At 48.8% G+C, this 14198-nt stretch overlaps 1 protein-coding gene across 2 annotated transcripts in view; it reads left to right on the forward strand.

Annotated features, from left to right (window-relative positions):
- ELP2 (elongator acetyltransferase complex subunit 2) overlaps positions 1 to 14198 on the forward strand; it is a 1316635-nt gene that overhangs the window by 363456 nt on the left and 938981 nt on the right. For both annotated transcript variants that reach the window (XM_069620606.1, XM_069620607.1), the window contains exons 5-6: positions 3186 to 3263; positions 4120 to 4184. In XM_069620606.1, the coding sequence (XP_069476707.1) occupies positions 3186 to 3263; positions 4120 to 4184 (143 nt within the window). The remainder of the gene's footprint in view (positions 1 to 3185; positions 3264 to 4119; positions 4185 to 14198) is intronic.

The raw sequence follows: 14198 nt of genomic DNA on the forward strand, positions 1-14198 counted from the left end.
CAAGGAATTGCATAGGCTGTGGAACTGGCCGATCTTGCAGAAGATGTTCCTCATTCCATTTTATTTAGCCGGGATTCACAACACCTTTGCCGATTCCCTCAGCAGGGAACTGCAATCCTGCCACGAGTAGCAACTCCGTCAAGACAAGGTTCTTTGTCTTTGCTCAACATGCTCATACCATTAATTGCACTGGAAAAACTGCAGAATCTCAGTCTGGCCTATTTGCTGTATCTCAAACTGTTAAATGTATTTACGCACTTATTCTGCCTGTGCAGACTATTATTGTCTCACAAATTCAAGGGCTCTGAGCGACTGTTGTTTTTTTCCCCCATGTACCCACCCTCCTTGAGCGCTTTGTAACACTTGCCTGTGTATAGGCGCTTTATAGATAAACAATACCATGCCATACCTACCATGCGGCTTCCCGCAGATCGACTTATTTGCGACAGCGAAGAACTTGAAGTGCGCCCAGTTTGCCAGCAGGTATCCTCAGATGAGGAGCCTGGGGTACGCTTTCTTCATTCCATAGGAAGGCATGTTTGTCTGCGCGTTCCCTTCAATCGTGTTCCTTCTAAGAGTACTCCAGGCACTCAAACAGATCTGGTGCAAGATGATTTTCATTGCTCCGGCATGGCCACACCAAATTTGGTACTCTGACCTTCTTCGTCTGTGAATTGCTACTTGCATCCAACTGCCTCCTCTTACAAACCTACTCTTCAGGGAAGGGGGGGATCCGTTCTGCACCACAACCCAGCATCCTTAAAATTGATGGCATGGCTTATGCAGCCCTAGAATTTGGATATTTCACATTGCCTTTAGAATTCTGTGAAATCCTGGTGAAGGCTAGAGTGCCATCCACTCCATCATGCTACAAGCACAAGTGGAAGCAGTTTGCCATATGGTGTCAGTCGCAACAGCTCGACCCTCTTTGAATCAAGCCTGTTCAAATACTTCCAAACCTTCTATCATTGGCACAGGCAGGCTTCGCACACGCATCCATAAAAGTCCAAGCAGCAGCTATCTCTCGTTACACCTACATGACAGGCAAGCTTTGGCTCTGGTCTCATCGACTGGTTAAAGAATTCCTGAAGGGCCTGTTCCGGGCCTTCCCTCCAGTAAAGGCACCTGACCCGGCTTTGGAACTGAATGTGGTTCTCTCCAAGCTCATAGGGCCACTCGATGAGCCTCTACACTGGGCTCCTCTAAAGTTTCTGTCGTGGAACACTGCTTTTCTGGTGACTGTTACTTCTGCAAGATGTGTCGGAGAGTTGCAAACTCTTTGCTGCAAGCCACCGTATTTCACATTTCATCCATCCAGGGTGGTGCTGCGCACTCATCCCTCAGTTATACCTAAAGTACCATTGACTTTTCATCTCAATGAGCCTCTAGTCCTTCCAGGGTTCTTTTGGCTCGCCCACCTCTCCGGCAGAGAGGGCTTTGCATTCCCTGGACTGTGCCTATGCTTTAAAGTTCTATATCGCACACACAAGGGACTTTTTCACAACTTTTTGTTGCATTTGGACCTGTTGAAAAAAGCAAAGGCCTGTGAAAGGCTTCCATTTCCAGGTGGCTGTCCGGCTGCATCTCGCATTGTCATCGACTTGCAAACAGGCTGCTGCCGTGTCGATCTAAGGCATATTCCACCAGGGCCATGGCCTCTACTACGACTTTGCTGTCTGGTGCTCCCCTGCTCCACATCTGCAGGACTGCTACGCATAGGTCGACTTGCACATTCATGAATATCTACTGAGTGGACAGGGATTACAGGGAAGAGTACTGTGTTGGGCAAGCAGTGTTTTGCAACCTATTTGCTTGATGTGAGTGTTCCAGAGGTGGGTTTCATTGATTCTGTAGAGCTGTACCAACTACACTTGGTTGTGTATGTACTGCTATGTAATTGTATTCAATAGCATGTGAATGCATGAAAGATCCCACGCTGGAGAAGGAACATGTGACTTACAGAACTCCTGTTCTCCAGCATAGGTCTTTCATGGATTCACATGTGACTCTCCCTCCTACCCCTCAATGGCTCTTCTTGGTTCTTAATGCCACATTAGGTGAGCTTCAATATCTGAAAATGACCACCAGTGGTGGAGCTAAGGAGGACTGATGTCATTGGGTGGGGCAGTATGACCCAAAGTGACAGCAGTAGGCTGTATAAGTGACAAGCGGTTTTAAGCTTTAAATCTAAACTGCTTTAATATTACAGAGGATTCGCAGCCTGAAGTCAGGGAATATTCACGAACATGTGAATCCACGAAAGATACCCATGCTGGAGAACAACAGGAGTTACAAGTAAGTAACGTGTTCCTTATTGATGTGCATCTGGATGTTACAATCCCTATGTGCACCTCTGCCTGTCTGATAGTGCTAAACATAGGAATCCTAGGGGGACAAATATCCCTATTGCTAGATTCAGTTTATACTGAAAACATGTATTCATTCCCCTGTCACTCTTAAGTGTTGGGATATTAGACCTATATATACACTCATTGGCGCTATGTACTACAAGCACATGGCAACTTCTTTGCTGTAATGGTTTATTTTGTGTGCCCACAATTATGCTACTCTACATAGCTGTATTATGTTACCTTTACATTGTAAAATGTGTGCTTTATCATAATAAATAACATGTACATAACTAAGCATGTGCTGTGTATTTGCATTTTTGTATTTGTGTTTTTGGTGTTCTCACCATAGCTGGTGTGTGCATGTTTGAGCATGTGTTTTTGCCAAATCCCTCAGTAGGCTATTTGGTGCATCTTAGAGTGAACATAGGTCCAGAGATAAAGCACCAAGTGTCACTAAATTGGTGCTGCCACCCCTTCACAGTGTATGATGTCCCATTCTCTCACTGCCTGACCACTCAATGTAATGTGTCTCACTGTTTTGAATTGGGAGAGCAGAAAGCCACACTGATGCAAGCAAGACGAGCCGTTATGAATTTCATCAATGTTTCTCGAGCTAGTGAAGCATTAGTTTGCCGCCTGTGGTGTTGGTGTGTCTGGAGAAAGCAAAAATTAAGTGTGTTCTTCTGACTCATCCCACTAAACTAGAGCAGACCAAATTGTGGTCAAGGATTTGTCCTTTGGCTCAACAACCCTTACTTTAAGAGTGTATAAAGAGTTGTATGTGTTGCTTAATGGTGTATCTGCGTAACTTTAATTCAAATATTTGTTTTTCAGATGAATGTCTCCAAGTCCTGTCCTTTGGAAATGGGTTTGTCATGGACGTCAGCCTGTCTTTTTTGCCTGGCAGCGATGGTAAGTTCTCTGCATGAACATCTCTGTTTATACAGATGTGAAATAGTCTGTCTAATTGCTACATATTTAGACAATGGTTTGGTTGCCTGATGGTATTGGAAAGGGAGGAGGAATTGAGATCTGCGATAATGCATATGGCTGGATATTCTATGTAATGTTTTCTAATTTAGAAATGTCCCTTGTTTTCAACGATGCTATTAATAGTACTTGGTGTGCATCCACATCATAGACCAACATGTTTATTGGGATCTGGGTCGTTAGTTCATGCTCGTTTTGTTCGTGGGTGGACTGCCCACAGTGTAATTGCGCTGGTACCCATTTTGACCTTTCATTGTTAGTTTTTTTTGTCCCTGCCACCAATGGTAAGGAAGCGGGGGACATCCCTAATCCCCCAAATACCGAAACGTGGAAAGCGGGGGACGCCCCCGCTCTGCATGTTTGGTATTTTTGGATTCAAACAAAGCGGTAACACCCAATTCGATTAAAAGCGTCCATATGGACAGATTTTTTGATCAAATTGGGTGTTACTGTTTTGCACTGTAGCAAAATGTTATTACATGGGTTCTCTAGTGAAATGACCACAACATTGTGACAATGTGCAGTCCTCTCCTTTCATGTTTAATCGATCACACAATGCAGCCCTTCACAAACACCCCAGTTTATCTTCAGATGAAGCACTGTCCCAGTTAGAGCTGCCATTTGCTCCTCAGTTAACACAGTCATATTCAAGCTATACTGCTAAAGGGCTTGAGCTGCCCTTCTTTTTGTGTCATTTCTGTTTGTTTGCATTACATTGTTTTTGGACCCTAATTGGCACAGAGCTGTAGTTGATCTTCTTTCTCAATGTTCTTTTCAGAGCCTATATTGGCCTGCGGTGCTGATGACAGCCAAATCCATTTGTATGTTCTTCATGAAAAGCAGGTACACCACCTCTTTATTTTACACTAAATGATTTGCTGTCATTTGTTTTTGCACTACTTTGCTTTTTCAACTGGGTGTTGGAGATCCACCCATGCTTACCCTGTCTTATGATTGCCACCATAAGACACCAGGAAAGCTTACCAACTGAGCCACGTTGGCCCTGCTTCACACTCTTCTCAAACCATATGACAACGTAGCTCTCTCTGTATCGGATTGCCCCACATTCTGACGTAGTAAGCACTGGGCAAATTAAATTGGCTCCTCAAACAGCAGGCTGTTAAACGGAAACCATAAGGATCCATAACTCCATATATATTCACATACCCAGGAGTTGAGGAGCTATCTACCAATGTTTGACTATAATAAAAACACTAACTTCTTCTGACATCAACCACACTCGACAGAACAAACCACACCTTTCCTTGTACCACCAGGTGCCATAATATGCACCCCTGTATGCCCCCCCTGAGTGCACCATATATTGTGTATAAGATTTAATAGGAACATTCAGTCGGAATACACACAGGGATTGGCAGACAATTCCCAGGCACTCCAGGCAATACCATAACATTCCCAACACAGACATAACATTAAGACCAACTCCACAACCTGATCTCAAACCCAGTGGGCAAGACAGACTAGCCAACCCATATATACAAGGCAAAACAGGCACAAGGAGACCACCAGGGGGCGCGGAGCATGCAGGACGCGTAAGCACTGCGCTCCTGATAGCACCGCAGGGCCTAGTGGACTTCCCCAGACCCCGGCCTGAAGTACGTGGCTGAGCCGGAGATGAGCTTCCCCCAGAACAGCAGACCCCACTCGGAGAGTGACTGGGGACCCGCCGCTGGGACCCGCTGCAGCGCAGCCCAGGGCCATACTCTCGGAAGAGGACTGCGGAGCGCACATTAGCTGTGGGTGCCAGAGGGGGCCCGCGACACCAGAGGCTGCTGCCCCAGCGGCCCCGCAGAGAGGCCTGTGGAGCCGTGCGTCCTGCCCCCCCCCGTTGCGGACGCACGCCCGGCAGAGGCGAGTTAGAGGAGACGCCGCATCGCGGGGGACACGGAGCGGGACTCCAATACCCGCGGCCCCCACCGACACTGTGCACTGAACGGAGGCCGCGGGCTGAGGAGGGCGCAGCCCGGGCCCCCGTCCCTTCTCAGTACTTCGGAACGGGGGCAGGAAAGAGGAGCACACTACAGCACCCCGAAGAGATTCCCTCCCTGCCGGGGTCCGAAGCCCGCCCCCGGCCCACACCCAAAACATGGAGGCACACTTTGGGGCCTGCACACGGCGGCCCCGCGACAGACAACACCCACGCAGCAGCATCGGCCCTGTGGACGCCACGGAAACGCCTCGGGCGGCCCAGCTGGGCCCAACACAGTGAAGGACAGTGAGTGGAGGTGAGGAGAGTGTGGGGGGAAGGGACAATTGAATGAATGCGGCATATAGGGGCAGCCCCCCCCCCCAGAGACCTCTCCTTAGTTACACGTTGGAACATCACCCAGTCGGGGTGAGGCAAAGGGAGGCCATAGTTGCCTGAAAACTGCAGATCCACCTGGGGCCCGCACCTCAGAGGCCCTACTCAGATAAGCAGACCCTGGCTTGGGGCACAGCGCCTTCCACGGAGCCACGTACCCACGCGAGGCATACTGCCCAAGATCCCAGCAACTCGACCACGGAAAAGGCTGTGGGCCACCGACCCTGACGTCGGGTCCCTCGTAAGGGGAATTCTGTTAACAGCACCGCCCTGAGGTGCACCGGAAGACTTAGACCCTGGAGCAATCCCCAGTGCCTGGGGCGATCTCATCCCTCCAGCGATTCCGCCGGCCTCGCACAGTCACAAGTGACGTCCCCGGAGACACGATGCCAGGCAGCGAACCCCCTCCCGCGGCACTCTCTAAAGATGATCTCAAGGACATCCTCCACGTGATTAAGGCGATACGAACAGAGATTCCAGCCTCAATAGTGGATCTTAAGGGAAGGGTGGACACCCTGGAGGAGAAAATGGAAGGGTTGGAAAATAATCACCTCCAGACAGACCTGCTGGACATGAAATATGAGGCGAGGCTAACGGACCTAGAAATGAGAGAAGAGGACATGATCTTGAAGATGGACGATCTGGAAAATCGAGAGCGCCGAAACAACCTGCACATCATGGGCGTGACTCAGGAGAGAGGGGAAACAGCGGCGGATGTGGGGAGGAAGGTCCAGGGTCTGATGAACCAACTTTTCACATTGGAAGGCGGCAAGGAGGTCCAGCTGGAAAGAGCGCACCGAGGTGGAGGGGGTGCGGGGGGCGGCCCAAGGTCTATCGTAGTGCGGTTCCTCTGCTACAGAGAGAAAATGGAAGTCCTGGAGAAGGCAAAAAAGCTGAGGAGCTTTATCCTTGAAGGTTATACGATTAAGATATACCAGGATCTTTCATCCCTCACGTTCACCCGCAGAAGAGAATGTCGTCCACTCACCCAGTGGCTTACTAACCAAGATATAAGATATAGGTGGTCCTTCCCTTTCGCCCTATCCTTCGAACGAGCTGGAATAGACTACAGAGTGATTAGTGGCAAAGAAGCCTCGTAAGTGCTACAATTGCTCAAGGGGGACGCCCCGGAAGGGGAAAATCAGATGGAAACTCAAGAACCAGGCGATACCATGAGAGAACCGGCGGGTCCCTGGTCCACAAAAAAGAAGACAAACGGTAGGAGAAAATTCAGAAAACCTAATACTCCGACGTTGGAAGCTGAAGGGAACTAGGAGAACAAAAATAGATTTTGGCTCGTAAGCAACTCCGGCTGGGGACACAGATTTTACCAAGAGAACTGCGGTGCAGGAACATGCTCATACCCTGGTGTCTTGCCCGTTGGCAGGCGTCTTGGACAGAGAAGGGAGGAGGGAAGGGGGAGGGGTGGGAGTTGGGGGTAAGGGTCTCGGGGCATGATATCCATCACACTTCAATTGGACACAGGGCAGCCCCTGTATGACCAGGACGACAAGATACTCAAGAGGGAAAAGCAATGGCAATCAATGAAAAAAGGGGTCCGGTTGAGTCACTCAAGGTGGCTTCACTTAATGTCAAGGGGCTCAACTCCCCGACAAAGCGCTCCCTCCTCGGAAGGGAAATGGAAAACGGGAAGGTGGATATTTTATTTGTGCAAGAAACCAGAACAGTGAGGGGAGATGAGAGGGCCATCCCAGGATCGCATGTTGGCCAGACTTTCTGGGCATCTGGCCACGCAAAGAGAGGCGGAGTCGGCATCCTACTCCGAAGGAACCAGAAACTGACAGAGGTGTCCCAGTGGGAAAGGGAGGATGGGAGATCCTTGGTAGTCTCCGGCAACCTACATAATTCTAGAGTCAGCTTAGCAGTAATATACTGCCCCAACGTGGGTCAGAGGGAATTCGCTCAAGTGGCCTTGGGAGAGGTGATGGCCAAAGCGGAAGGACTCCTGCTCCTGGGTGGGGATTTTAATATGTGGGCAGACCTAGAGCTGGATCACAGCGGGAGGCCGGCCACATCTGGTAGTAGAGGGGCGGAACCTCATGGTGGGCTGTGGGAAATAATGTGGGAACAGGGGCTGGTGGACATATGGAGGGAGCTGCATCCGAGGCGAAGGGGATACACCTTCTACTCCGCAGTCCATGGTACCAGGACTAGGATAGATTATCTTTTCACGGGGAGCCAACACATGAGCACAATAGAGGCCTGTGACATCCGCCCGGTTAGCTGGTCGGATCACAACATGGTCTGGTCGAACGTGAGTATAGCAGGCCTGAAACCCAGGGAGTCCCTGTGGAAGTGTAACGATTTCCTGTTGAGGGATGCGGTCTTTAAGGAAGAAATGACAGTGGCAATAAGAGAATTCTTTGAGCTAAACGACACGGGAGAAGTGAGTCGGGAGACGGTGTGGGAGGCGGCTGAGGCGACCTGGAGGGGTAGGTTGATCAGTGAAGGGGCCTCAAAAAAAAGAGTTAGGACTATCTTGACCCACAGGCTGAGATCCGAAATAATCCTTGTAGAAAGGTCAGAAGGGAAGGTGGAGACAGAGAAAGAGAGGGACCTGGGCATAGCGAGGGATAAGAGACAAGAATTGAGGGAAATGGAGATGGAGAAAATTGTAGCGGGGCTTCAACGTCTACGCCAGAAATACTATGAAAAAGGGGACAAGACTGATGCCATGCTGGCAGCAAAACTCTGAGGGCAAAGGGCAGATAGATGGGTTGCAATCGTTCTATGAGACGTTGTACGGGAGAGAGGGAGAGACAGAGAAGGAAGCATGTGAGGCATATCTCAATGGGGTCTCCCTCCCTGTCCTTGGATCCCTAGAAGCATCGGCCCTAGATGCCCCTATAACAGAGGAGGAGGTGCTTAGATTTATATCGGGACTGAAACTTGGTAGGGCCCCAGGGGAAGATGGGTTCACAGTAGGATTTTACAAGGCCTTCTCGGGCCAACTGGCAGGGTTCCTGGCGGATCTTTTCGCGAATATAATGAGGACGGGGAGGGCGCCCCCATCCTTTGGCAAAGCACTAATCACGGTGATCCCAAAGGAGGGGAAGGACCCGGCGGACTGCCGTTCCTATAGACCCATCTCCCTCCTGAATGTGGATGTGAAGCTATTCACCAGGATCATTGCCACGAGGTTGGACAGCCACATGCTGAGGCTAATCCACCCGGATCAGGTGGGTTTTATACAGGGAAGGCAAGGTGCAGATACGTTGCGCAAGACCCTGCACCTGATGAGAGAGGTGGCACCGAAGGGTGGGAACCCCGTTCTGGTGTCCATCGACGCCGAGAAGGCGTTTGACCGGGTCGACTGGGGGTTTCTTCAAGGGGTACTCGAGAAGCTGGGACTCGGAACAGGGATTAAACAAGCCATCAAGGCCCTATATGTGTCGCCAACTGCCAGAGTCACAGTAAATGGGCGCCTGTCACAAGTCTTCCATCTCCAGAGAGGGACGAGGTAGGGCTGTCCCTTTACCCCCCTCCTCTTCACCATAACAATGGAGATTCTTGCAGAGTACCTCAGGGGGGCATCAATGTGAGAGGAATTGAGGTGGGCGAACGTACCTTTTAAATTAGGCCTCTACGCAGATGACATCCTGCTCCACCTGCGGGAACCAACAAGATCAGTCCCAGCCGCATTGCAGGTGATTGAACAGTTCGGCCACTTCTCAGGATTTAACATAAACATAGGCAAGTCAATGATCTTCCCCTTCGCACCCGGCGCAGACAGAAATGTGGCGGAACTCGTCCCACTGGGCCTCCAAATCTGTACAGAAGAGATAAAATATTTGGGGATTAATATAGTCCGTCCCGATGGGGATTTAAGCCAGGCAAACTACCCCCCACTGTTTAATAGACTATTCAGGGACATGGAAGGCTGGGGGAAGGGGCAGATCTCCTGGATGGTAAGAATAAATGCCATAAAAATTAACCTACTCCCCAGAGTGCTGTACGTCTTCCAGATGCTCCCCTTGGAGGCTCCTGAAACATACCTCAGAGAAGCCAAGAGGCGTATAGTGAAGTTTATATGGCAGGGCCAGAGACACAGAATAGGATACGAGACTCTCACCCTCCCCAAGGATAGAGGAGGGGTTTCCCTGCCGGACCTGAATGCCTACCATAGAGCAGCCCAACTTAGGGCCCTGGCTCCCCATTTTAGAGAAGACCCCATTAAACAATGGGTATACATTGAAAACGTTTACCTACGCCCAGTTACCGTGGGTGAATGGCTATGGGTCCCACTGATAAAGCTCCCCAAAAGAATCAGGGACCACCCAATACTAGGTACAATGTGGAAAGCATTAGCGGGGAAAGGACCTAGAGAGAAAGTCACTGCATGGCCCTCACCCATGAGCCACATCTGGTCCACACCGGTATTAGAAGAAATCCCAGGCCATGAACATTACCAGCCATGGTTCGACGCGGGCCTGTGTAGGGTCGGCCAATTGGTGAGAGGACACCTTCAAAAGCGTCCAGGAGCTAGAGGAGGCACTGGGAATTGGCAGGCTCTCCACGTTTCTATACCTTCGCCTCAAGGGTATCCTAATGAAGCCAAAACTAAAACCTTGCATACAAAGAAGACTCACCCCGGTTGAGAAAATCCTAGACTCCCACACAGAAATGAAAGGTCTCATCTCCCTCTTGTACGGAGAATTGTTAACTCCCCGGGAGGGAACGACTAAAAGCCTCAGAGGGAAATGGGAAAGGGACCTGGGTTGTACCATTGGGGATGGGCTCTGGGGAAACTATGCAGCAGGACATTTAAGACATCTATCTCATGCCAGTACAAGACCCACGCCATCAAGCTTCTCCATAGGTGGCAGTATGACCCCATCTCCCTCTCTAGGATGTTCCCAGATACCGTCCCGCTATGTTGGCACGGATGTGGGGAAAGAGCCAACTTTTGGCATATGTGGTGGTCCTGTGAGAAAGTTCAAGCTTACTGGTCGGAAGTGCTCAGCTGGCTTAAGGAGGCGGGAGAGGGGGTTTACCCATTAGAGCCATTTCCATTGATATTTGGACTCCCCCAAAGGGACGACCACTGGGAGAAGCTCCCGGATCTGACACATTTCCTACTGTTGGCAGCCAGAGCTGCACGGGCCAGGACCTGGAAGAGAGCATCTCTCCCTTCAAGGAAAGAATGGGTGCCAGTGGCCAAGGACATTTACTTTATGGAAAGACTAACAGCAGCAATACAAGGCGCCAGCGCGCAGGTTGAGGCCGACTGGCTACAATTCATGGAGGCTTTCGCTAACACAGAAGACAAGGCAGGAGTATAATATGAGCACTCCATCCGGCCCGAAACCGGCCTTTGCATAGAATTCCCTGTAGTTTTCCAAGCATAGTTCACTAATTTTTGTCGTTTGTATGCCCGGTTGGCGCTGCCCGAAAAGAATAACCATGGTGATGTGGACCGTGTGCCCTATCAAAAGGGGACCCGAGGGGGTGGGGGGAGGGAGTGTGTACACAGCAGAGAATTTTGTTCCCATGAAAAACCAATAAAATTGAATTAAAAAAAAAACAGGCACAAAAGACATTAGTAAGAAAAATAACAAAATCATGCACTCATGAAAAATGTCCTTACATTCAGGACAAACCACTCTGGTGCACAATAAAATTGCCAATCAGAAACCCTGACCCATCAGATCACTCCACAAGTGGATGACACCCTCCTGGCAAAGGCTACCTAGGCACAGCCCCTAAACCACACAGTTGTCGCACTTCACTCAACTGACACCCACCAAACGAGCCATCAAAAATAAACACACGCCACCGATGGGCACCATCAAACCGCTGCAGGGCACTTTATCTTTTTTGTAACTTTCTTGTCCCCCTCGTACCCCAACGGTATGCGGAGGCACCCCTGCAACTCCCGACTCCCATTACAGCAACCCCTGCTCTTCTTGGTCACAGTAATGGGAGTCGGAATTTTTTATAATGCCGACTGCGCAGTAAATGTGCAGTCGGCATTATAAAGGCACAGTATTTGTACGTTTCCCTAAATAGTGCATAAAAGTAGCATTAGTTCAGATTTATATGTAATGGTACACATTTACACTGCTTATACGTGTATTCAAATCTTGAATTATTGTTGTCACATGATATAATGTTCTTATTCAGCAAATGTGCGTTGTACATATCAAACCATCACATTTTCTTCGAGCATTAATGAACGTACAGTGATGGCATTTAAAGACCTAGAACAGATGCTGCACACAAAGCAAATCTTGTGAAGATCAGAGCACATTTATCACTTGATGTTGCAGCATCAGCACCTACTACCAATATCAAGAACAGTTGACTGTTTGCCCTCAGATACATCTGAAGAAGAATATTGTAAATTAAGTTGCCTTAAGCTTAAACGAAGGCCATTTGTCTCTTTTTTTCTTCCTTTGCATGGACACCTTTGCTGGGTTTGTCAAGAATATGGTGAAAGTGACCCCTCCCACCAGTTCAATCTACTAGGAAGAAGCTTTTTCCCATGGTTCTGATAATGGCTTCAATGTAGCCTAAGGTGGAAAATGTTCACTTGTTACTGAGTAGACAGTGCGCTTGGATTGTTCCCACAGAGTGTAGCATTGAACGCAAGAGAAGTCGGGTAGGATCCTGGGCTCAAGAGCTGCTGCTTCCAAGCATAGCTATTGTAGAAGTCATGGAACGTTTAACCCCAGTTAGAAGCCTGCTGTTCATTTTTCACCATGTTTCCAAAGTGGTCACATGAGACCTGTGGGTCTTGCTGTAATGGGTCCACTCTTTTCCGTACAAAGTCAGTTCAGTCATCCAGAGTTTCTACTCTTATTCGTTCTGGCTGATCTTGATTCTGTCGGGATTTAACAGATATTTGAAGGATGACACATTCTGAATGGTCTCGGATGCCCAAATTCTTAACTGCCCTTAGTTTGGAGAATGTCTTTCTGCATTACACCTGCAGAATGTGTCAACTCATCTGGGTGTGGCCTGGTCACAAGCATCTGGTGTATTTCATGTCAAACTGCTCTTGCTTAAAATACAGGGCATATACACAGCAAACGTTGTCTTTGAAGGCGATGTTGGTGGTTATTGCCTACTGGGATTGTATATCTGGTTATCACTGGCTGATCAGGTTCTTGTCAAAGCTTCAATCCGTCTAGTCTTCTCAGTGGGTTTATCCATCAATTTATCCAAATCTGAAATGGCCTGAAGCCAATGATAGTCGTCATTGGCCTGTGGGAAGGACTGCCCAGTTTCAGGCTTTTCCCTAGAAAAGGTAGGGTTGTTGCCCTTTGGCAACCTTTTAGATTTCAGCATCTGTTGTCTGGCTTCGGCCTGATGGGTCCAGATTGCACTACAGTTAATGGCATTATATCCAAGTACTTCTGATTGCCATTCTTTGAATAGACCATTTGCACCTGCGCCTAGTGTCACTTTCATGCCAGTAAAGGGATTTCCTGCCCGTCATGAGCCTAATTCCCAAGGAGATTCTGAAAACTGTGGAATAGTAGAAACATTGATGCCAATGTCATTTTGGCTAGATACAGATCTGTCCCAGGCAGTGCACTTGTAAGATTATGGCTGAGCGGTTACTCTGTGCTCCTTGTGAGTACACCATCTGTGTATAGTGTGACGTAGAACCAACAAAACACACAAGTGCAGTGGTTAAGAAAGATTTTTCTTTTTCTCACCATGGTTTTCAATTCAACACTCCGCAGCAGCTTTCATCTTGTATTGAACCCTTGCCTGGCTTTTGCGGTATGCCAAGCCTTTCCCCTTTACTTGCCAGCTCAGCTGATTTATTTTGGGGCCACTGGTGAGCCAGTGCTGGGGGGTGCGGGTTTACCTTTTGGTTTCAACGTAGCAAGCATCACCCTATAGAGTAGTACTGCAGGGGTACTTTACATCCTTTTCTCACTTTTATGTTGCAATATACTTGGTGCTTTATTGATGTGCCTATGACAGGCTGATGGCCAATGAACCATGTTTTACATCTTTTTTGCGATGCCCTTAAGTGGCCTCACGTTTTTACCGCATGATTCCATTTTGAGTTTTATTTACTCAAAATAGCAGTGCCATATGGAATACGACTGATCATTTGGCCATCTTGTTTTTCGGCTGTTGTTCTGCCCTACTGCCATTGTTTTGCTGAACTGATCAGGACTGGGTTTGGGGTTGTCTGATCCCAATACACAACTGTGCCAAGAAGTGTCTGTTGCTTGCTGGGCAGATGTAGAATGTGTGGCAGTCCATGACTGGCAGCCCTTACCTGTTTGAAGAGTGCAAATCTTTCCCGTTGGCGGCCTGGTGTATCTCCCAACCTGGATTTTGGATAAAGGAGATTTTTTGCCGTAATTCTGGCGGTTGCCCACTGGAACTAAGAGTCCAAAGAAGAGGCGCCTGCACTGAAGACCTGAAGGACTGCTGCTATGGATTCACTGCTACTTGCCCAAGCCAAGTCCCAGTGAAGCCTGCCTGATCTTCCTGAGACCAGATAATACACTTGTTGGTGCCTTTTTGTCCTGGACTAGTGGGGACAA

This window comes from Ambystoma mexicanum, chromosome 5q, assembly GCF_040938575.1.
Source record: "Ambystoma mexicanum isolate Mex_15411 chromosome 5q, UKY_AmexF1_1, whole genome shotgun sequence".
Classification (NCBI taxonomy): domain Eukaryota; kingdom Metazoa; phylum Chordata; class Amphibia; order Caudata; family Ambystomatidae; genus Ambystoma; species Ambystoma mexicanum.